The following is a 25,599-nucleotide window of genomic DNA, read 5'->3' on the forward strand; positions in this document are numbered from 1 at the left end:
TTTTCGGCCTGATTTATTGACAAATTATTGATACATTCAGTTTACAAAAGGCAGAACTCATTCGCAAATTGTACGTGTCCGCCATTGTTCGTTTAGAAGTGTTAGTTTCGGTTCTGCTTGTCGATTCCTAAGGAAATGCATCTTGCCGCTTTCTGTACAGGGGGCGGGGCGGGAAGTGTAGCACAGTGGCAGGGTTGGGAAGCAAAACTCGGTTCCGAGTAGGAACAAATAACAATTGTCCGGTACCGGGATTAATAAGAGTTGTGAGGACAGGAGGCGAGGCCGAGCCCCGCGGACCGCAGCTCTCTCTATGCTCCGTATCAGCTGATCGCTGCACGGTGCAGCTCAGCCTCGCTCAGCCTCTCTTTTCCCTCTCTCCCTCCCTCTCTCTTTTCCCTCTCTCCCTCTCTCTCTCTCGCTCTCGCTCTCGCTCTCTCTCTTACACTCTCTCTCTCTCTTACACTCTCTCTCTCTCTCTGTCAAACTTTCTTATGTTCTTTCTCTAACACGTAATGAAGGTTATAAAGCGTTTTAGCTCCTGTGTTGTTCATATTAACCGCCATTTCCTTTATGAAGTGAAGCAGCCTCCCTGTCTGTGTCCTCGCGCTGTCCTCCTCACATCCCCGGACCCCCAGACTCGGAGGAGCACAGGGATGTCAGTATTGTTTATGAAGCAGTATAAAATGTAAAAAATGCAGCTCTCTCAGGCCATGTCTGATAAAAAGACTCATACATGTAAAACACATTGCAATATGTAGTTAATTATTACGAAATGCAGGTGTTATTGGATAATACGTCCAAACGTATTGCATGTTGGCCATGGCCAACTATAACATTGTGTTATTGCATATTTGTGTTGTTTCTACACTAATGATTTGAAAACAGAGTAAATAATGCAACAATAGTCTGATATAAGTCTATCCTATAGGAGATGTTAAAAAGCCTCAGCAGGATACATGTCTAGAGGAATTAAATCCATGGTTTGTCTTTCTTAAAAAGCAGCTTTCTCCAGCCATGTCTGATAAAACAACTCATGCATGATGTAAGAAACGTTACGAGAAGCAGGTGAATGCATTGCATATTGCCTTGAAGCTGCTTATTAACGAATGAGTGTTATTACATAAGGATATGCATTGTGATTGTCAGTGAAATCATTTCATAATGTGTTGTAACAGACGTTTTTCAACAGTTACCAATAGATGACGAATAGAAAATGATGCAGAAACAATGTAATAGAAATCTGATATATTGAAGCTGTTAAAAACCCTTAACAGGATGAGTTTCTAGAGGAATTAACTCCATGGTTTGTCTTTTAAAAACTTTAAAAAGCAGCTTTCTCAGGCCATGCTGCGTCAGATAAAACGACTCTGGCATGGTGTAAGAAACATTACGAGAAGCAGGTGAATGCATTACATATTGCCTTGAAGCTGCTTATTAACGAATGAGTGTTATTACATAAGGAAGTGTGTTGTACGAGTGTTACATTTTGTCAGTGAACTCATTACATAATGTGTTGTAACAGACGTTTTTCAACAGTTACCAATAGATGACGAATAGAAAATGATGCAGAAACAATGTAATAGAAATCTGATATATTGAAGATGTTAAAAACCCTTCACAGGTTACATCAAATTAACTCCATGGTTTGTCTCTTGGTGGTTTTCTTCGCCGCCGTGGGTTTTGTGTTGGATCCTTTACGACGTTTGGCTTTGAGCATCTTGACCCGCCGCGGGCCTTTGAGGTGCATCGGTTTGGGTTTGGTGGCTTTGGGGGCCTTGGCTGGTTTTGGGGTGACGGTGGGGGGGGGGAGGAAGACTTTCTCCCCCAGGACAGGCTCTGAAGACCTGGACGTCCTTCACCCGTCGACCAATCAGCTCGGGGGGATTCGCACACGTGGCTCGCACCTTCAGGTTCACTTTCTCTATCCACCTGGGGAGGAAATATCACATTATCGTTTATTTAAAATGCCCGGACATGAAGTATCATAAGTCATGGTTCTTTAAGTGAAATATGACAGTTTTCCCACGTTTTTATATATATACAAGAAATGTGTCATTTAAAAAGTGAAGAAAACATGTTTTGTTGTAGTGTTTTGATGACATGGAGGCAATATGAAATTCACTTGTATTTAAAAGCCCTGAAAACAAAATACTGTATCTCAAATGATGGTACTATTAGCTAAAATTGAGTGGATTGTAATTAACCTTAGATGCACGAGTGCCTGGACCCTACACTCTTCCATAAGTGGGTCAAAAAGGACCCGTATTATAATTTCATTTTGGTTAAGAGAAATCACTTGTATAATATTTAGTATTATATTTTGGTTCACACTAGAAATATTTTATATTTAATTTGTCACTATTTATAATTTTAGACTTCTTTTTTTTACATTTTGAAAAAAAACGTTTTGAACATATCGATGCAAAGATCTCCGCTATTCTGAGACCCTCGCAGTATTCCAGTCCCTTTTCAAAACTCATCTCTTCTCCTCTTGTCTACTCATAGCCCCCCCCCATCAATCCATGCCGGTTGATCAAGTTTGATAGTCCTATACCCCCCCCCCGCCCCCCCCCCACCCTAACCTTCCCTTATATTGTAAAGCGATGTTGAGTCCTTGAAAAGCCCTATAAAAATATAATGTATTATTATTATACTGACAGGTATCAGATCTTGCTGTGTAAAATATTCTTCCTGAGAGGTGTCACTTGTGATGTCGTCTGTGTGGTCCACAGTGAATGTGGTCCTGACAGCAACAGGTGATAGGAATCAAAGGTTCCCAGAGGATTCCATAGAAAATCCATGCCGGTCATTTTTGACCCACTTACAATACAATACAAAAACTACAATTTCTTAAAATGTGAATGGCATGATATCCAAAACATGGTTTTTGAGGAATAGCTGGAATATGAAAAGATAAAAAAATGTAATTACAAAGATACTTCAAGAAAACCACCTCACCGGGTCAAAAAAGACCCACTTATGCATCTAAGGGTTAAGTTTACCCATTTTTCTATAATGTATTTGGTCATTGGGCGTTTACAAAGAAATGGAGGAAGAAGTCATTTCAAAAGTGAGGAGAACGGAGGAAAATTGTGATAAAGAAGACGTGTATTACATGCGCAGTGGCAGCAGAGGGCAGTCACACATCAGAGGGTTGTGGGCCAGGTTGATGACCTCCAGAGAAGAGAGAGGGTGGAGGTCCGGCACCTCCTCCAGAAGGTTCCCCTCCAGGAAGAGACTCCTCAGACCTGGACCCACTCCTGCCAGGGAGCTCTGAGACATCTGGAGCAACAAACATCAGAATACTTTTTCAAGATTCAAGGCTTTGATTCTCATTCGTACAGAGCTACCGTGTAGATATGACAATGAAAATCTTAGGTCACAGGTATGGCTGTTCTTTCAAAAGTTCAGGTGTCAGTCTTATGGCCTGTTGGCACAATACTGTTAAATAATACTGTTCAGCATGGAAACATTCATAGCTAACAATGACATTATTGTTCTATTAATATAAAGGGAGGTCAGGTACTCTTTAAAACAGTTGTGGGTACTTTTTACTTAAGTACATCTTGAAGCCCACACTACTTTTACCAGAGTATTTTTAAACACGAGTATCTGTACTTCTACTTGAGTAAAAGACGTGTGTACTTTTGCCATCTCTGCTTGTGACCCCCTCACCTTCTCCAGCCCCATGTTGTCCAGGTACAGCTCCTTCAGGCTCCTCTCCAGGGGTCTGAAGGCGTTCGGCCCCACCCAGCGGATGGTGTTCCCGGACAGCCTCAGGTCCCGCAGGCTCCCCATCTTACTAAACGCCTCGGTGGGCACCTCCTTCAGCTTGTTGCCCCCCAGGTGGAGCGTGTCCAGGTCCCCCGCCCCCTCCAGAGCTCGAGGGGACACGTTCCCGATGGCGTTCCCGGTGAGGTAGAGCGAGCGCAGGCTCCCGGCCCCCAGCAGGACGTCCGGCTCCAGCCTGGAGATGGAGTTGTTCTCCAGGTGCAGAGCCAGCAGGCTGGGCACCAGGCTGAAGGCTCCCCGGGGGAAACCGGTGAAGCGGTTCTTCTCCAGGTGGAGGTACGTGAGCTGAGGGAGGCCTGAGAAATTAAATGATAGGAATTTAAAGCGCATCTATCTGGCAAATCTACCTACTGCTACTTTTTAAAGGTTTCCTATCATGCTATTTTGGGTCTCAGATATATAAAGATGTTTGCTCAAAATACCAAACAGATCACCCAGCCATGCCTCATACCCCTCTATTTCAGCCCTGTTAGAGAAACGCTGATTTTGAGTCCTTAGAAAATAAAATATAAAAAGAGGGGATGGGAGCTAATGCCTGCTCAGAATTCTACCGAGAGATTTTCAGCTAAATGCTGGTTAAACGCCATATCATGTTCCAAACCACATCAAGGATTATTTCTGAAAACGTATGGAGCTCAAATCTCTGGGTGAGTTCCTTTTTTTAAATCCTACTTTTTTACACATACTCTCTGTTAGCTCTGAGTGTTAGCGATGCTTGCTAATGTAAACAAAGACCATATTACTTCCAAAACGTTACGCATTGTTTGATAGCAACGTTTCCGATATTACGTCATATCAGCAGCAAATCTGGATCAGCTCCGTTGTTCCCCCGTTTTTAGAGATTTGGGTACGGAGGAAAAGAGAGAGGGTTTTATTTTCTGACGCTGCGTGAGTTCCCTGACACACCGGGGACACATCTTTATGTATTAAAGACATTTTGCATGATAGTAGACCTTCAAAGTGTTAATGATGCATTTTAAGGACCTTTGAAGGCGCCAGGGCTGAGGGAGGAGAGGTCGTTCTCGGACAGGTAAAGGTAGATCAGACCCTTCATGCCGCTGAACGCCCCGTCCTCCACCTCCACGATCTTGCAGCGCTGCAGGTGGAGCGAAACCACCTGGGTCATGCCGGGGAAGCTGCTGCTGGCGATGAAGTGGAAGTGGTTTCCTCGGAGGTCCAGGAGCCTCGTGTCCGGAGAGAAACCCTGAGGAACTTTAGTGTGAGCGCGGTTCTCACACGAAGAGTGGTGTGTATCAGCCTGGAAAATATGGGAAGGTTAGAGAGGACAAAACACAATAATTCCACTTAATGTGAAGTGTTGGGGAATTCCCATTGCTTTTGCAACCGGCAGTTTCTATGTGCTGTGGACCCGTACTACACATCTCTGACAGAAAACTTTGGGGTACTCAAGATTTCTGGGTAAAAAACTGAATGTCTGCATCACAATTCCAATATTTTAAGCATGGGACACAGCTAGCATGGCTCTGTAAAAACAATATAAAAAGTATATGTGGACAACAAATGTGTGCATCAAGTACCTGAAAACCTGGTAGAGGTACTCACCTCGCAGGCGCAGTTTGCCGGACACTTGACCTTGTTCTTTGGCTCCTGAGTGGGAGGAGGAGTGATCCTGGCGGCCTCCTCCCTCTCCGCCCTCAGCATGGCCTCCTGGCTCTGGCAGCGCAGCTCCGGAGGGTGCACGGCCTCCAGGCTCTCCCCTGACAGGTGGGCTGGACCTCCACAGGTGCCCAGCAGCTTCACCTTGTTACGGATCGACCATTCCCTGTGAAGGAAAAACCGGCCATGTGATTTCACATAACCACCGCTACGCTAAAGGTGGCTAATGTTGGGCTATAAAGGAACTACAGCACGGTCACATGACTTCACGTAACCACCGCTACGCTAAAGGTGGCTAATGTTGGGCTATAAAGGAACTACAGCACGGTCACATGACTTCACGTCACCACCGCTAAGCTAAAGGTGGCTTATGTTGGGCTATAAAGGAACTACAGCACGGTCACATGACTTCACGTAACCACCGCTACGCTAAAGGTGGCTTATGTTTAGGGTTGCCAACTTCCAGAAATGGAGAAACGGGACACATGCATGTGTCCCCCGCGCGCGTGCTCGCGAAGATTTTCGGGTTTCTGGCGGATTTAGTTACTTTTTTTTGTTACTTTATTCCGGTTTTAGGGTTAGGGTTATGTTATTTAATTCTTTTGGGGGAGCCAGCCCCTAGGGTTCGAAAATGTTTTTGGGGGTCAAACCCCCCAAAACCCTCAAAATGCATAGAAAACTATGCATACCTATAACACAATACAAACACAATGGTCTTACACCTGCATTAGGCTACTACATCACATTGTACATCAGCATGTTCAAATCGGATATGGGCACTAGGGACATCTGGGCACCTCGATGTACAATTGGCTATTTTGTCCAAAATGTTAAAAAATAAATATTTGAAAAATGGTATTAAGTAATGCAAAGTATACATGATGTGAACATGCACGGTACATCATTATTAGACTTAATGTTATCCTTCAACCAACCATTTTCCCAGCATTTTCCCATCAATCAGCTGACTGACACACACACACACACACACACACACACACACACACACACACACACACACACACACACACACACACACACACACACACACACACACACACACACACACACACACACACACACACACACACACACACACACACACACACACACACAAACAAAAGACCCGAGACAGATCTCCACTCACGGGCTTTACCCAACTGTGTTTTTCTTCCCACTGTTTGTTGAAAGACACAAGTCTTTTCTTTTTAGAAGGGCCAGGGCCCAGAACCACATCCTCTCTCTCTTCTCCTCTTTCATTATCACCCCCTCCACCGGCAGCGCTCATTTCCCCACACGACTGAACAGGCAGACATGCAGGCCCGGACTGGCCATCGGGAGGACCGGGAGGTTTCCCGATGGCCTGGCCTGTTAAGTGGCCTGCTGGCTTGAGGAATTTTTTTTATGTATTGTGAACACAACGCTGCGCAAATGTGGGTCTGACTCTGCCTCACAGAGGGTGACTGGCTGTCTACATGATGTGGCCCGTCGACATGGCCACTTTCATACAGATCATACACTAATGCCCTCGATTGGTCTCGTGTCATTCAAGCTCGGGAGGGTGTGTATGTGTGGCGCGAGCAAGCGAGAGAGAAAGCGCGTGCAATGGTTACGTGTATTGTTGTTGTTAGCATCCGGTGCTAGCTAGCGGCGCTAACGGAATGAGCTGTCAACAAGGTGGAGGAGAGTCCTCTCCTGTCAGACTGAGAGACTGATAACTACAGCTCAGGTGAGGTAAAGGACTCTGAGAGTGTTTAGATAGTTAACTTAGTCTAAGTTATCTCTGTGGGTCTCAAACGGTTTGGTCACCATTTATGTAAACACATATTTCCATTTGAAGGGGGAGTGATTAGTAAAATATGCATGAATAATTATTTTTAAAAAGTTAACTAGGTGAAAAAAGGTAAGATAAACTTTAAAACTTGTTGAGAGCTAATAGTCTTTGCTGCTGCCTCAAAGAGGAGCAGAGGGAGACAGGTGAGGCTGGTTCAGGAGCCCAGACACACTCACAACTATAAATGAACCAAAAACAAATAAATAAACAAGTTTCAATGTTTTTTCATATTGGATATGGTATGTTATTGGTTATGGCCATGTTCTTATGATTTTATGATTATTTAAATGTATACAGTTCTGTTTCATATGGGTGTAGTCTCTTTATTTCCCCCTCAAAGTGCACCAGATTGATGCATTTAAGTCCAACATTTAAAAAACAAAAAATCTTCCGCGGGGAGCATGCCCCCGGACCCCCCTAGAGGATTTGAGGTCCACCTCCACTTAAAATATGTTCACATGGATAGGTTCCTAAATAGATTTGCACTTTAAAAAAAAAAATCGTAAACCCATGTCCATATGTTTATTCTGGGGTAGTAGATTTAAAGTTTATGGCTATCACTACGGGCAGCAACGCTGTAAATATTGACAAATAAATCCAGGAAAATTACACAAAATAGAACTGGTAGTGGCCTGGCTGGGTGTATAATTCCCGGCCTGACTTATTGTCCCAGTCCGGCCCTGCTGACATGCCACACAAACAATGATGCCGCGACTGCGGCCCACCGGAGAAAATCTCTCACACACTCTCTCACACACTCTCTCACACACACACACACCACACACACACACACACACACACACACACACACACACACACACACACACACACACACAACACACACAACACACACACACACACACACCACACACACACACCCACACACACACACACACACACACACACACACACACACACACACACACACCACACACACACACACACACCACACACACACACACACACACACACACACACACACACACACACCACACACACACACACACACACACACACACACCACACACACACACACACACACACCACACACACACACACACACACACACACACACACATTGTGCCTGCCCTGTCAACTGAGCGGTCCTTCGCATACAGCCACTCACACTGCATTGCGCGCAAACAGATGTTTTTTTTTTTTTCCCCTTTACACGGGAGTCCGGTACAAACAAATTCCCGTACGGGACACGCCCCTTTTGGCTCAAATACGGGGCGTCCCCGGCTAATACGGGACGGTTTGCAACCCTACTTATGTTGGGCTGTAAAGGAACTACAGCACATTCACATGACTTCACGTCACCACCGCTAAGCTAAAGGTGGCTTATGTTGGGCTGTAAAGGAACTACAGCACGGTCACATGACTTCACGTCACCACCGCTAAGCTAAAGGTGGCTAATGTTTGTCAGGGTGCAGAGATAGCAAAAATACAATACTTAACCTTCTGAAAACACTAGTTTATTTCCCCCTATGCCAAGCAGTTCTTCACCTTCATCTTTATGCCCTGCTTGCATTTGGTCTTCTGGTTTTGGGTGGACTCGTCGACATCCGCCTCGTCCTGGTCCAGCTCTCCCTCGGCCATAAGGGATGTGATGACCTCCGCTGCGTTTGCGATCTCCTGAGAGCTCTCTTCTTCAAGCAGAGCATAAACCTGGTCAGGCAAATCCTCCAGGACAGGATCGGTGAGTTTTCTCACCTCTTGGTAAATGATTTCTTCTACAGATTTCTGTTTCTGGAGGTCAATCACTGAGTCCCCTGACGAACTCTGCTCCTTGACTCCTAGCAGCAAGGAAATAATTGAGACCGGTGAATCAGCTCTGGGCTCCTCATTTTCCACTGTCAGTGTCTCAAGACTTATTTTTCTCACACGTGCTCTACGGTGGAGTTTCCCAACTCTAATTCTTCCTGCAAATGCCTTCAGCATTGTGCAGAGGTGCCCCACCATCAGGTTGAGCCTGCTGGGGGGAACGACGTGCTGGCTCACCACAAGCTCAGCAGTGCTGCTGGTGGCAGAGTTCACGCTCTCTGTCACCTCTTTGCTAATAAAGCTTGTCAAAAGCTGCACGCTTTTGCCCTCCACCTGACTCTGAACGTCCAGAGCTTTGGCAATACTCTGGGAGAGCAGGTCCCCCAGACTGGACCTGATGCTCTCCTGAGAGACAAATGTCTTCCTGCCCTTAGAACCATCCAAAATGGCCTTGGTTACGGACAACACAACCTCCAGTACAAAGTCTGCCACCACGATTAAGGTGGCTCCATCAGGGTTTCCTGAACATAATGACTGCCACTGCTCTGCTGTCATCCCTTTGACAAAGGGCTCAACAACAGGAGTCAGGCTGCTTCTGAGCTCTGGCATCTGCTGGCTGTTCATGGACATTATAACTCTATTAATAACCCACTAACCAGATAATTAAACAATAATGTTATTGAAGATTTTCAAATATCTTGGTATTTAAAAAATAATTATTTAGATATTTCTAAAACAATGTGGATTATTGTTTAACTATCCTAATATTTCTAAAACAATGTGGATTATTCTTAATTATTTAGATATTTCTAAAGCAATGTGGATTGTTTGAAATGCTAACCTGCCTGGTTTGAAGGAACTGATCTGAAGAAGAGACCTCGCAGACTCTGCATGGTGAACACTTCATTCTTAAAATGAAAGCCATCTAGTGTACAAAACACAACAAATTCTTACTGATATGTGCTGGGTCCAGGCTCAAGGGCGTATGGCACTCTCAACTCTTTCCAGGACATGTCGGGGCCCTGCCTGCCAGTAGCTTTGCCGATATCTGTGTTGATAGGTAATAGATTAAGAGCGGTGAATCATCTTAGAAACAGGAAGCGCTCAAACGTTTGTGTGAGTTTATCTAACTTAGCATTGATTCCATGTCAGCCACAGCTTGTTACAAAAAACATGACTGATAGTGTGTTTAACAAACTTAAACTAGCTTTATTAAATGTCAGGTCTTTGGCAGGAAAAACATTTTTAATCAATGATTTTATCACTGAGCACAATCTCGATTTTATGTTTTTAACAGAAACTTGGATTGAACAAAAATAACAGTGCAGCTGTTCTTATCGAATCAACCCCTCCCAACTTTAGTTTTATGAGTCAGGAAAGAATGCATAAGAAAGGGGGTGGAGTTGCTATTCTGTTCAATGATTCCCTTCAATGCACGAAGACATCTTATGGGAACTTTGATTCTTTTGAATATGTGGCCCTTCAGCTGAAATGCTCCTCTCGAGCTCTGTTCCTAAATATCTATAGACCACCCAAATACTGTGCAAGCTTTTCTGATGACTTTACTGAACTGCTGTCGATAGTGTGTATTGACTTTGACCGTCTAGTCATTGTTGGTGATTTTCACATCCATGTTGACAACCCCCAGGACAGAGGGGCAAAATAACTGTTTTGTGTTCTTGATAGCTATGGACTGACTCAGCATGTGACGGAGCCCACGCACAATAAGGGGCACACTCTGGACTTAATTATCTCAAAGGGTCTGAATATCTCTAAGGTTGTGGTGACTGATGTTGCACTCTCTGACCATTCCTGTGTTTTCTTTGAGAGCTCTATTTCTGTTCACAAAAATGTTCAAAAAGAGGTAACCACAAAGCGATATTTAACTGAAAACACTAGGGAAATGTTTACTCAGAATGTTTCTTCCACACTTGCCCCTGCTAACATCTCAGTAAATGAGCTAGTAGATCATTTTAATTCAAAAATTAAAAATGTTATAGATGCCATTGCTCCAACTAAGGTAAAGGAAGTGACTGGGAAGAAAATATCTCCATGGAGAAAGGCCATGAGCGTGAAAACAGAAAAAAGAGAATGTCGAAAAGCTGAACGCAGGTGGCGAAAAACAAAACTCCAGGTTCACTTTGAAATCTATAAAGAGAGACTTGGCCTTTATAATTTGGAATTGAAAAACGCACGACAATCGTTCTTCTCTGACATCATTACCAAAAACAAAAACAACGCACGTGCCTTGTTTGCTACCGTCGACAGACTAACTAACCCCCCAGTGTCAGTAGCCTCTGAATTTCTATCCACCAGGGCGTGCAATGATTTTGCCTTTTTCACTGACAACATTCAGAAAATCAGACGAGCAGTCAGTGCCTCTGCATCAGGTACAGCAAATGTGTTGTCTATGTGTCCACCTAACATCAATTCAGACATCATGACACAATTCCATCAGATTAATGATAAAAACCTAGAGGACATTATTCAACTTCTGAAATCCTCCTCTTGCTGCCTTGATATTATTCCAACAGGATTTTTCAAAGATGTTTTGCCTTGCATGGCCTCAGATCTACTTCATATAGTAAACAAATCTCTTCACTCAGGTATTTTTCCACAGGCCCTGAAAACTGCAGTCATTAAACCGCTCTTAAAAAATAATAATCTAGATGCTTCAGTAATGAACAATTACAGGCCAATATCAAACCTCCCATTTCTAGGTAAAATCATTGAAAAAGTTGTTTTTCAACAGTTGAGTAATTTCTTGCATTTAAATAACTGTTTTGATGTGTTCCAGTCAGGCTTTCGTCCAAACCACAGCACTGAGACTGCTCTTGTAAAGGTCTTTAATGACATCCACTTAAACACAGACAGTGGCAGAACTTCAGTGTTAGTATTATTAGATCTCAGTGCTGCGTTTGACACTGTTGACCACAGCATATTACTAGACCGACTGGAGAACTGGGTGGGACTTTCGGAAACAGTTCTGAATTGGTTTGAATCCTACTTAAAGGACAGAAACAACTTTGTTTCTATAGGTAAATACAAATCTGAGTTGACAAATATGACATGTGGGGTTCCTCAAGGCTCCATCTTGGGGCCTCTTCTCTTTAACATCTACATACTACCACTGGCTCAGATAATGAAAAACAACCAAATAAGTTACCATAGCTATGCGGATGACACACACATTTACGTAACAATTTCACCAGGAGACTATGCTCCAATTCAAACACTGAGTAAGTGCATTGAACAAATCAATGACTGGATGTGTCAGAACTTTCTCCAATTAAACAAAGATAAAACTGAGGTAATGGTTTTTGGAGCCAAGTCAGAACGTATAAAAGTTAGCGCTGAGCTTCAGTCTGCAATGTTCAAAACAACAGATAAAGCCAGAAATCTAGGTGTAGTCATGGACTCTGACCTGAGTTTCAACAGTCACATTAAAACAGTTACTAAATCAGCCTACTATCACCTAAAGAATATATCTAGGATTAAAAGACTAATGTCACAGCAGGATTTGGAAAAACTTGTCCATGCTTTTATCTTCAGTAGACTCGACTACTGCAATGGTGTCTTTACAGGTCTCACTAAAAAATCTATTAGGAAGCTGCAGCTGATTCAGAACGCCGCTGCTCGAGTCCTCACTAACACTAAGAAAGTGGATCACATCACTCCTGTTCTGAAGTCTTTACACTGGCTTCCTGTGTGTCAAAGAATATATTTCAAAATACTGCTGCTGGTTTATAAAGCACTGAATGGTTTAGGCCCAAAATACATTTCTGACCTCCTGCTAAATGATGAACCATCCAGATCTCTCAGGTCTTCAGGGACTGGTCAGCTTTCTGTCCCCAGAGTCAGAACTAAACATGGTAAAGCAGCGTTCAGTTATTATGCTCCAAATATCTGAAACAAACTCCCAGAAACCTGCCGGTCCGCTGCAACTCTGACTACTTTTAAATCCAGACTAAAGACTTTTCTTTTTGTCGCTGCTTTTAATTGAACTATTCACATCTTAGACTGCACTGTAACTTTTATCCATGTATTTTTTCTTTTAATGTTTATTTTATTATCTTTTCTTTTTAATGACTGATTTTAAATGCCATTTTCTTAATGTCTTTCGTTTTTTGTAAAGCACTTTGAATTGCCTTGTGTTGAAAAGTGCTATATAAATAAACTTGCCTTGCCTTGCCTTGAACATGATGTCATCTCTGACGTCATCGAGGCACTGAACCAGGGCTGCACATAACTGGTGCGCAGGTGCGCATGCGCACCTCCGCCAAAAAAAGAGCACCGGGTCATTTGAAACAAAGCGCATTTGCGTACCAACATTGAGAGGGAGAGAGAGAAGAGAAAATAGAGGAGAGAGGAGAGATGAGAGAGAGAGAAGAGAGAGAGAGAGAGAGAGAGAAAGATATTTGCGAGTTGCATATGAACCATGATATGAACTCAGGGCCGGCCCGTAGCAGTGGCTAGATGTTCGCCTAGGGCGCCAGATCTGGAGAGGTGCTGCGCTGGCAGTTCTGGCAGGGAAAAAAACATTTTGACCGTTGGGGCTCATCCTAATTTTCGGCCTTAATGTAACAATTAAGTAAATGTAACACCCTTTTCACCCCGGTTCCACCTTTAATTTGCCCTGTACGATGGGCGCTGTAAGTGATGAAAATGGGGGATGTTGGCTTATCTGGCGCCCGCAGCTCACAGACAAAATGCGAGTGAGCGAGGGAGAGAGGGAGGGTGGTACCAGCGCTGTTGTTATTATAATCTGGTGCCGTGCTAGCTGCTCTAACGGAGATAAGAAGAAGATGTTTCTACAATAATGTGGAGGGAGAGTCCTCTCCAGTCAGACTGAGAGGCTGATAAGTTAACTACAGCTCAGTGAGGTAAAGGACTCTTAGTCTAAGTTCAAACTGTTTGGTCACAATTTATGTAAACACATATTTCCAAGGCACTCCTTTGTAATTATTGGGATAAACAAGTTTGAAATCATTCCAATGTATACTATAGGACAGTAACCAAAAATATCCTTTAAAACTGGACAGATAAAAAAAAAATGCATAAATAAATAAATGTTAAGGTAAAATAAGATATGAATGAACACAAATAAAAGAAGTTACATTAATTTGTTATTGGCTATGGTAGGTTATTGGTTATGTTCACATACTTATTTGATTACATCCACTTTTTCGACCCAAACCCAGCTGTTGACTTGTGGATGCAAGCAGCTAATCGCAGACTCAACCAGAGAGAAAGAAGTAGGCCTACATCATCAGCTACCATGTCTGACAGAGAGGAAGACAGTGAGGAGAACAGTCAGGAGGGAAGTGATGACAGCTTGTATTACTGGTCGTGCTAATGTTGTCTTGTGTTCACCACTGCATGTGTGTTCTGTGTTCACCTCTGCATGTGTGTTCAGTGCCGTGTGTCTGGCAAATAAAGTCAAGACCCCCTCAAAAGTTACGGTTTATTTCATTTTAAGGATGAGCACCAAGCAACATCTCCAGGTGCTCCTTTGAGAACCAGGGCAAAAAAGTTATGTGCACCCCTGCACTGAACGATCCCTAAACCCCGCCCACCTACGCGGCTTTGCAACCGTTGCTAGGCAACCGCTGAAAAGCACTTGGACCAGTTTTTTTTCAAACCTTTATTAGAACGTTTTTCTTACACCTTTTTTCTTCCCATCTAACAGCTAAATAAACAATGATCTGTATGACAATGTATGTTGTATAATTCCTAACATATAGACAATAACATTTATATTGTTATTATATTTATAATAACATATACATAATTTCAATGGTAATATGGTGGATCCTTTTATTAAGGTCAATTTGGAAACACAGCTGCTTAACTATCCGTCAATTAATTACATTTTACGAGTGTTCACATTTTTATGGCTAAATGACATGTAATTGGCTTATTGGCTTTAGTCTTTAGTCCTTTGTTTTAGCAAATAGAAAGAGGTTCAATTATGGTTAACAATAGTAGAATTTGCATACAGAGATGTACATTATCCTTATTTACTTAGATTCTATTAAACATATAATCACAAAGGGGTTGTCAAAAATACAGACATGTAAAACAGCAAAGTGGAGGCTAAATATGAAAAACTAAAGGCGTTATGTATCAGTGTGTCCAATTTCTACCAGGTTTTAAGACAACCCTGAGGTTTGAGGACCAATTCTTCATCAATTCAACATACAGATATGGCGCATTTGCGGCATTTCCACTGCAGCGGGTAGCCCCGTTTAAGCGTCCTTAACCGTCCTCAAGCGGCCAGGCCAGTTTTTGGTGGCCTTTCCATATAGCGTAGCACCGGCTAGCGGGTACTTTTTCCCTCTTTTCCCGGCCCCATAAAATCGTGGTTCTATCAGGCCAGGGCTGAACTAGAGACGTCAATACTCTCGACTGCTGATTGGTCAGAGAGAATCGTCACAAGATTGCGCGTGAGATCATCCCTAGCGTCGCATAGGCCTATATATCTAGAAGCAAGCTTGCAGCATTTGTATACACTTCATTTTTGTAAACGGAGGAGCTACAAAAATGGCAACATCAAAGAAAAGCACACCGTGGTCGACCGAGGAGGTGACGACGTTCCTACATCTCATTGGGGATGATCAAATCCAGCGGGAGCTCGACGGAACAACTCGAAATGTGAGGAAAACAAAGCCGATCGCCCCGCCTACACTGCGTTGCTACCCCAGGTCCTAAACTGTAATGGAAATGCGCCACGGCCTCGGACGGCCAGCGAGGCAGCCCGAGGCCTGAGCGAGGACGCTTAGGGACGCTTAAACAGGGCTACCCCGCTGCAGTGGAAATTTGCCATTAGAGACTGGTTCACAACCTATGGTTCTTGACCTCCACTAGGGGTCACCAAACCTCCAAGTGGGGTCGCAAGGGCTTCTGCATTTTAGGGCATCTGAGAACACCGAAAAAATATCTCAGTTTTTTTGTAATTTATCTCCCCGATTACAAGGCTCTTTAAGAATGCATTATGTAAATAAAAAATAACACATGAAAGGGAAAACCCAAAAGGATTATACGGCCTCTTTAAAGATCATCTATTATACAAAATCCTCTTCTTCATGTCTCTTCTACATCAACATGTGTCCCCTCTTCTTCATGTCTCTTCTACATCAACATGTGTCCCCTCTGTGGAAAGAGATTCTGAAAGTTTCAGGAAAGAAGATTCTCTCTCTTTTTGTCCTGATCCATTTCTATAAAAACCTGTCTGAAAATGATTTTTGGCCACTTTTTGACGTCACTTTGGCTTGTGTAACCATTAGCCAATCAGCAACCATCCCAACAATCCCCCCCCTAAAGTAACAGACAGAGAATCAGCACTTTGGAAACAGGGCTGAAACAGAGGGGATTATGGGTAATGCTGCAATGATCTGTTTGGTGTTTCAGCCAATCAGAGACAGGCTCTGTAGATATCTGAGACCTGTGACATATTGATGAAAAACAGTATAATAGGAGACCTTTAAAGTGTTTGTTTACCTGAGAGGACGCAGGTAGCAGTTGCAGGAGAGAGGGTTCCCGGCCAGGTTCAGGCGAGCCAGCGACGACGTTCCCTCGGAGAAAGGCTGCAGGACTCTCAGCTGGTTGTGACCGAGGTCCAGGTGCACCAGTTTGCTGGATTTGGAGAAGGCCGTGGGGTCCAGGTCCTGCAGGGACATGTGATCCATGAAGAGGTGCGTCAGTTTCTTCATGGAAACCACCTCCTCTCCCAGGTACGTCATCGGGTTGTAGCTCAGGTCAAGACGGGTCACCTCTGGAAGTCTGCAGTCAGAGAGGCAGAGATTGAAGATGTTACAATGCATGACACTTGCACCAGAGCATTTTAACAGTCTGGGGTTAGTTGTTTGTTTTATTTACAGAGATGGCAAAGTACACACATCCTTTCTTCAAGTAGAAGTACAGATACTCATGTTTAGAAATACTCTGGTCAAAGTAGAAGTACTGACTAAACTTCTTTACTCAAGTCAAAGTAAAGAGGCTTTGAAATGTACTTCAGTAAAAAGTACCCATAACTAGCAGCTGCTTTAAAGAGTACCTGACCTCCCTTTATATGAATAGAACAATAATGTCATTGTTAGCTAATGAATGTTTCCATGCTGAACAACGGCAACATGACAACGTTTCCATTGGTCCCTCTTCTTTAGAGAAGACCAGGAAATGATGGATACACGGATCGTGTTCAAATCAATAGGCACGCAATGACTCTAAAGAATAATGATCACGCATCAAACACACATTCAGACTAAAGGAACCAGCTGTTTGGAAAATGAGAGAAGTAGAAAGTACAAGTATTTGGGTTCAACATGTAAGAAGTAGAAAGTACAGGTATTTGAGTTCAACATGTAAGAAGTAGAAAGTACAGGTATTTGTGTTCAACATGTAAGAAGTAGAAAGTACAGGTATTTGAGTTCAACATGTAAGAAGTAGAAAGTACAGGTATTTGAGTTCAACATGTAAGAAGTAGAAAGTACAGGTATTTGAGTTCAACATGTAAGAAGTAGAAAGTACAGGTATTTGTGTTCAACATGTAAGAAGTAGAAAGTTCAGGTATTTGTGTTCAACATGTAAGAAGTAGAAAGTACAGGTATTTGAGTTCAACATGTAAGAAGTAGAAAGTACAGGTATTTGTGTTCAACATGTAAGAAGTAGAAAGTACAGGTATTTGAGTTCAACATGTAAGAAGAAGAAAGTACAGGTATTTGAGTTCAACATGTAAGAAGTAGAAAGTACAGGTATTTGAGTTCAACATGTGAGAAGTAGAAAGTACAGGTATTTGTGTTCAACATGTAAGAAGTAGAAAGTACAGGTATTTGAGTTCAACATGTAAGAAGTAGAAAGTACAGGTATTTGTGTTCAACATGTAAGAAGTAGAAAGTTCAGGTATTTGTGTTCAACATGTAAGAAGTAGAAAGTACAGGTATTTGAGTTCAACATGTAAGAAGAAGAAAGTACAGGTATTTGAGTTCAACATGTAAGAAGTAGAAAGTACAGGTATTTGAGTTCAACATGTGAGAAGTAGAAAGTACAGGTATTTGAGTTCAACATGTAAGAAGTAGAAAGTACCCATAACTAGCAGCTGCTTTAAAGAGTACCTGACCTCCCTTTATATTAATAGAACAATAATGTCATTGAATGAATGTTTCCATGCTGAACAACAGCAACATGACAACGTCAATGTATATACTCTTTTTTTAGACTCTTTGTATATTCAAACAGTACTGTATATTTGTAGATCTGGTATGTCATAAATGTCTAGATGTAACAGTACTGTCTATCTGTATGTCATGTATGTCATATATGTTATGATGAATTAAATGGGGGACCCTGATGTAAACAAGACGAAAGTCTTTTTCTGGTCTGCATCCCCTTAACAATTGTGTGTTTTGAGCTGTACTGTACCCATTCTGCAATCTGTTAATAAAATGTTCAATCAATCCATTGGTCCCTCTTCTTTAGAGAAGACCAGGAAATGATGGATACACGGATCGTGTTCAAATCAATAGGCACGCAATGACTCTAAAGAATAATGATCACGCATCAAACACACATTCAGACTAAAGGAACCAGCTGTTTGGAAAATGAGAGAAGTAGAAAGTACAGGTATTTGAGTTCAACATGTAAGAAGTAGAAAGTACAGGTATTTGAGTTCAACATGTAAGAAGTAGAAAGTACAGGTATTTGAGTTCAACATGTAAGAAGTAGAAAGTACAGGTATTTGTGTTCAACATGTAAGAAGTAGAAAGTACAGGTATTTGAGTTCAACATGTAAGAAGTAGAAAGTACAGGTATTTGAGTTCAACATGTGAGAAGTAGAAAGTACAGGTATTTGTGTTCAACATGTGAGAAGTAGAAAGTACAGGTATTTGTGTTCAACATGTAAGAAGTAGAAAGTACAGGTATTTGAGTTCAACATGTGAGAAGTAGAAAGTACAGGTATTTGTGTTCAACATGTAAGAAGTAGAAAGTACAGGTATTTGAGTTCAACATGTAAGAAGTAGAAAGTACAGGTATTTGAGTTCAACATGTAAGAAGTAGAAAGTACAGGTATTTGAGTTCAACATGTAAGAAGTAGAAAGTACAGGTATTTGAGTTCAACATGTAAGAAGTAGAAAGTACAGGTATTTGAGTTCAACATGTAAGAAGTAGAAAGTACAGGTATTTGTGTTCAACATGTAAGAAGTAGAAAGTACAGGTATTTGTGTTCAAAATGTGAGAAGTAGAAAGTTCAGGTATTTGTGTTCAACATGTAAGAAGTAGAAAGTACAGGTATTTGTGTTCAACATGTAAGAAGTAGAAAGTACAGGTATTTGAGTTCAACATGTAAGAAGTAGAAAGTACAGGTATTTGTGTTCAAAATGTGAGAAGTAGAAAGTTCAGGTATTTGTGTTCAACATGTAAGAAGTAGAAAGTACAGGTATTTGTGTTCAACATGTGAGAAGTAGAAAGTACAGGTATTTGTGTTCAACATGTAAGAAGTAGAAAGTACAGGTATTTGAGTTCAACATGGAAGAAGTAGAAAGTACAGGTATTTGAGTTCAACATGTAAGAAGTAGAAAGTACAGGTATTTGTGTTCAACATGTAAGAAGTAGAAAGTACAGGTATTTGTGTTCAAAATGTGAGAAGTAGAAAGTTCAGGTATTTGTGTTCAACATGTAAGAAGTAGAAAGTACAGGTATTTGTGTTCAACATGTAAGAAGTAGAAAGTACAGGTATTTGAGTTCAACATGTAAGAAGTAGAAAGTACAGGTATTTGAGTTCAACATGTAAGAAGTAGAAAGTACAGGTATTTGAGTTCAACATGTAAGAAGTAGAAAGTACAGGTATTTGAGTTCAACATGTAAGAAGTAGAAAGTACAGGTATTTGAGTTCAACATGTAAGAAGTAGAAAGTACAGGTATTGTGTTCAACATGTAAGAAGTAGAAAGTACAGGTATTTGTGTTCAACATGTAAGAAGTAGAAAGTACAGGTATTTGTGTTCAACATGTAAGAAGTAGAAAGTACAGGTATTTGAGTTCAACATGTAAGAAGTAGAAAGTGCAGGTATTTGTGTTCAACATGTAAGAAGTAGAAAGTACAGGTATTTGTGTTCAACATGTGAGAAGTAGAAAGTTCAGGTATTTGAGTTCAACATGTGAGAAGTAGAAAGTTCAGGTATTTGTGTTCAACATGTAAGAAGTAGAAAGTACAGGTATTTGTGTTCAACATGTGAGAAGTAGAAAGTTCAGGTATTTGAGTTCAACATGTGAGAAGTAGAAAGTACAGGTATTTGAGTTCAACATGTGAGAAGTAGAAAGTTCAGGTATTTGAGTTCAACATGTGAGAAGTAGAAAGTTCAGGTATTTGAGTTCAACATGTAAGAAGTAGAAAGTACAGGTATTTGTGTTCAACATGTAAGAAGTAGAAAGTACAGGTATTTGAGTTCAACATGTGAGAAGTAGAAAGTTCAGGTATTTGTGTTCAACATGTAAGAAGTAGAAAGTACAGGTATTGTGTTCAACATGTGAGAAGTAGAAAGTACAGGTATTTGTGTTCAAAATGTAAGAAGTAGAAAGTACAGGTATTTGAGTTCAACATGTAAGAAGTAGAAAGTTCAGGTATTTGAGTTCAACATGTAAGAAGTAGAAAGTTCAGGTATTTGTGTTCAAATGTAAGAAGTAGAAAGTTCAGGTATTTGGGTTCAACATGTAAGAAGTAGAAAGTTCAGGTATTTGAGTTCAACATGTAAGAAGTAGAAAGTTCAGGTATTTGGGTTCAACATGTAAGAAGTAGAAAGTTCAGGTATTTGAGTTCAACATGTAAGAAGTAGAAAGTTCAGGTATTTGTGTTCAAAATGTAAGAAGTAGAAAGTTCAGGTATTTGTGTTCAACATGTAAGAAGTAGAAAGTACAGGTATTTGGGTTCAAAATGTAAGAAGTCAAAGTAAAACGTCATCGTAAATAAGTAGTGGAGTGTAAAGTACTGATACCAGACAAATGTACTTAAGTAGAGTAACAAAGTATTTGTACTCCACGACTTCCCACCTCTGTATTTAGTGTTATTATTTGGAGCATCGTGCTGTACCTGGTCATGGTCTCTGTGGGGAAGAACTGCAGCTCGTTGTGGTCCAGACTGAGACGTGTGAGCGTGAACAGCCCGGCCAAAGCCTCCGTGTCCAGGTAATTTAAAGAGTTGTGACTCAGACGAAGCCATTTGATGTTCTGCAAGCCCTGGAGGAAGAAAAGGAGGTCTGATATGTAATGCTTCAAAGATTCAGAGACTGTCGTATTCAACGCAACAGGTTGTTGTCAATGAAAATATAAAACCCCAGGCTCGTCCAACAATGCTGCATACAAACAGTGCAAGAGGTATTACAATTGTGATTAGATTAGTGCAAGGACATCATTTTGCAACAATAAAAAGCCTGAATATTCAAATATATACAGTGAGAAAGTGTATGGATTCAGTTGCAATGATTTAAAACACAATCCACTATCTTTAATTGTATTTCTGAGCAGCTGCAGAAAGCACAGTGTAAACTTCTCACTGTGTGTTACAGTCTATATTTGAGGTGTGTTTGTTACCTGGAAGGCCATGTTGGGGATGTACACCAGCTGGTTGTGTGTGAGGGAGAGCAGGTTGAGGAAGCCGAGCTGAGAGAAAGCTCCGGGCTGAATCTCCTCCACCCGGTTACGGTCGATCAGGAGCTGCTTCAGCGAGGACAGGCCGTCAAACGACTCCTGGACTCACAAGGAACACATCAAGAAACACAACAAGCTTCACTGTGGTGCCAGGAAAATGTGTTAGACGAAGGAGACAGACATTTGACTTGAGTTGAGGAGCAATACTGTGTAGAAATGCTTCTGAATTATAGTGGAATTCACAAATGTTAAAACTGCACAGATTATCACATTTTGTATTTAATAAAACCAATGTGTGTTGGTGTAAACCTATTTGACAATAAACCTGAATCTGATTCTGAAGATGATGGTACACAATGATTTTGTTCTGCAGTGTGTGTGTGTGTGTGTGTGTGTGTGTGTGTGTGTGTGTGTGTGTGTGTGTGTGTGTGTGTGTGTGTGTGTGTGTGTGTGTGTGTGTGTGGACCTGGTACAGTGTGTGAGGACCTGGTACAGTTTGTGAGGACCTGGTACAGTGTGTGTGTGTGTGTGTGTGTGTGTGTGTGTGTGTGTGTGTGTGTGTGTGTGGACCTGCAGTGTGTGTGGACCTGGTACAGTGTGTAAGGACCTGGTACAGTGTGTGGACCTGGTACAGTGTGAGTGTGTGTGTGGACCTGCAGTGTGTGTGTGAGAGTGTGTGTGAGGACCTGGTACAGTGTGAGTGTGTGTGTGGACCTGCAGTGTGTGTGTGTGAGAGTGTGTGTGTGGACCTGGTACAGTGTGAGTGTGTGTGTGGACCTGCAGTGTGTGTGAGAGTGTGTGTGAGGACCTGGTAGAGGATGTCGATGTTGTTGTTGGCCAGGTTGAGGAAGACGAGGCGTCCGAGGCCACGGAAAGCCCCCTCCTTCACCCTGCGGACGTTACAGCGCTGCAGCGACAGGTGTGTGAGGTACGGTGTGTGTTTGAAGGCCCCGGAGGGAAGCTCCTGGATGTCGTTACCACGCAGATCCAATTTCACTGTGATCTATTAAGAACATAATTGATTCCTAAATTAAAACCGGTTGTGCAAGCTGTGATTTTAGCAAGAAAAGTGCAGTGTGTGTGTATGTGTATATATATATATATATATATATATATATATATATATATATAGTGTGTGTGTGTGTGTGTGTGTGTGTGTGTGTGTGTGTGTGTGTGTGTGTGTGTGTGTGTGTGTGTGTGTGTGTGTGTGTGTGTGTGTGTGTGTGTGTGTGTGTGACCTCATCCAAAGTAGGGGGGATGTGTGTGAGGTTCTTGCTGTTGCAGGTCACAGTGAGCTGGATCTGGTCACACACACACTGCTCAGGACATTTAGCGGAGTGTGTGTCAGGGATGCAGAGCAGCAGCAGGAAGCAGAGGAGGTGAGGACACATCTGGAAGAACATCTGGGAAGGACAATTACAATTTAAGTTCAAATAAACATAATTATAAGCATTCTAGTTCATGGTTAGTGGCCTATATATATATCAGAAAACAGACAAAAGAGTCCGAACCAAAGACTATGTGTCATAATAATAAAGCATTGCGGCAAATCACTTAGACATAATGCAGAAGTAATGACAATCTAACACTGACCTATATAATAATACCTGTATTTCAGTAACAGGGGGGCATTGTTGTATTCATTTAAGCAGCTCATAATACTTGTATTATTTTTGCTGAAGTAGCATCTTAATGCAGGATCTTGTGATTGAATACCTTTTCTGATAGAGGACCTTGAGTAGCCTATGCCGTTACAATCAAAATATAAAGAGGAAACCATTTAGGGGCTCCTACAGGATATGCCTACACCGCCTGAAATCTCTATTGAAGGTGTCAGATTGCATAATTTTGTACTTTTTGGGGATTAGAGTTATTTTGCTGAGTTTGGGCCGAGCCAGACTTCACTGGAATGCCTTAAAACCACATTCCCATGTCGGATCAACAGCCCTGATCCGCAGGAATGGACAGGGAAAGCTGCACAGCACCACACGTCTCCGAATGTTGGCACGGAGAAACGGTGCCATGCTCAAACCTGCTGCAGCAAATCCTGAAAAAGATGGAGCTGACGGAGACCCATGACTGTATTAATGCAAAACACCAAGTCTGTGCATCAGTTTTATCTATCTACATTTTTCTTTTTCTGTTATTTTCTGGCTTGTAATTGGCTTTTTTGTTTTATTTGCATCAGTGTTTACGCATATATTTCTACTAGCCTATGTGTTGGGGAATAATTTGCCCAGCATGTCCTCCTTCGCCCTCTGACGCAGCTGACCCGTTATCTCCCATAAGAAGGGGCTGCCCTAGCATTTTGTTGTTGTTACCAGTTTGTGACCGGGCAACTCTCGGTCAGAGATAGTTATTGCTGTGGGACACCTGGAACACATCCTTCTCGGGGAGTAGTAGATGACTCCGAGACATAAGCGACAACAAATGTGATTCAGTGTCCTCAGCTGTTCAGTATATCTATTGAGGAATGTTGATTATCACACTCTGAACTAGTTAAACCCTGGAGCTACAGAAGGGGTCTTCAGAATTGATGGTGGCATCTCAGCCGTGCGGTCAGACCGTGGCCCGTGACATGTCTTGTGAATTCTCCGGCTGAAGCTCCAAATAAACCGTCAGTGTTTCTGTTTCCCATCAAAGCTCCAGCTCTCCTCGTGTCTCTCTGACTCCCATTGCTTCAGAAGTTTCCCCCACACTATGTATGTCATTTACTCCATAACAAAACTAAATGTTACCAATGCTTTGAGGGCACAAAACTTGCATTCCCAAAATAGAAAATGCGATTTATTTTTCTTTTATTATGTGTTTATCCCCTAATATATATTATATAATAGATATTAGATATCCTATTACAGTGTACAATATTTCAGTATACTGTTTTAACCTGCATTTATTGTTATCATGATTTAATATTTTAGGTATTCTGTTATGTTGCATTGTTGGAAGAGCCTGTATTACATTGAATTGCATTTATTTTCCAAACATAGCTGTTGCGATATGACTAAAGCTTTAAATTGACTTTGTTAGAAGAAAAAAATGTAAACGCCCACTTTTGTTAGATGAACAGTTGATGTTTCTGCACTCATCCAGCGTAAATCAGAGCATAGAAAATATGTTGTATTATATTTAATACAATATATAATTGTATATATTAATCAAACATGAATATTTGAAGTTCCTTTAAAAGCTGCATGTAAACAACGCTGACCATACAGCAGCCTTTTGGGTATTTTAACAGTGTTCCTCAAACCCCCGGAGCAAAGAGGGGCAAGAGGAGAAACTAGAGCCGGAGGAATTTCCCCTTGCACCGGTCTGTTTGTCCGCGTGCCCCCGGGGATACACAGAGCCGACCGCAGAGGAGCCGCCGCTCCGCGCGCACAAAGACGCGCAGTGTCTCTCCGCCCGGTGTGGTGCCAGAGCGTTTCCCCCTGGAACAACCCTCTGGTCCTCTGGCCAGGTACGAAGAGAAAACTCCTCTCCAACGCCTCTGAATGCTATTCTAAACATGGTGTTAGTTTTCTGTGCGTAAAGGGTAAGGGATGATGGTTATTGACATATCTTAGAATGTTAAAATCCTGCAAAAATTATCTAATATGGAAAAATACATTGTATTGGTTATATTTTGACTTATAGGTGGCAACCAAGAAAATATACAGCCAGTGAGTGAGTGTGATAACAGTTCAAAATGTTGCATTTTACGCAAAAATGCGCATAATAAAACTGTCCACATGATTGGATAAATAAGCAATTTGGATTACAACATAACATGTTATGTCAAAACATTCATATTCTACCATCAAAATAACTCAAATAAATGTATTGAAATACATAAATTCCCTATTGTTGGTTGACAAATGAATCCATTTTACGCACAGACTCACCGTGCTGTGGTTCCTGGTTCTGTCCGGTTCCTGGTCGCTCTGTGGCCGCTCACTCTCTCACGGTCTCG

The 25,599-nt window shown here is 41.9% G+C and overlaps 1 protein-coding gene across 1 annotated transcript; it reads right to left on the reverse strand.

The window, feature by feature from the left end:
* Positions 1–607: 607 nt before the first annotated feature.
* On the reverse strand, positions 608–25,596 carry chadlb (chondroadherin-like b). The gene is made up of 11 exons (XM_034232480.1): positions 25,532–25,596; positions 22,886–23,050; positions 22,456–22,650; positions 21,591–21,746; positions 21,091–21,236; positions 16,508–16,789; positions 5,356–5,575; positions 4,777–5,050; positions 3,676–4,088; positions 3,116–3,282; positions 608–1,929 (listed from the first exon to the last, which is right to left on the reverse strand). The coding sequence occupies exons 2-11, from the start codon at positions 23,048–23,050 to the stop codon at positions 1,695–1,697; spliced, it is 2,253 nt and encodes a 750-aa protein (XP_034088371.1). The 5' UTR covers positions 25,532–25,596; the 3' UTR covers positions 608–1,694.
* Positions 25,597–25,599: the final 3 nt, after the last annotated feature.

Source organism: Gymnodraco acuticeps, unplaced genomic scaffold, assembly GCF_902827175.1.
Source record: "Gymnodraco acuticeps unplaced genomic scaffold, fGymAcu1.1, whole genome shotgun sequence".
In the NCBI taxonomy this organism is placed as follows: domain Eukaryota; kingdom Metazoa; phylum Chordata; class Actinopteri; order Perciformes; family Bathydraconidae; genus Gymnodraco; species Gymnodraco acuticeps.

Excerpts from the sequence above, each read along its gene's own strand:
- chadlb (XM_034232480.1), bottom strand. The coding sequence starts at position 23,050 with ATGTTCTTCCAGATGTGTCCTCACCTCCTCTGCTTCCTGCTGCTGCTC. Across the intron at positions 21,747-22,455 it reads ACATCGACATCCTCTACCAG|GAGTCGTTTGACGGCCTGTC; the intron begins GTCCTCACACAC and ends TTGTGAGTCCAG. Across the intron at positions 16,790-21,090 it reads CCCACAGAGACCATGACCAG|ACTTCCAGAGGTGACCCGTC; the intron begins GTACAGCACGAT and ends CTCTGACTGCAG.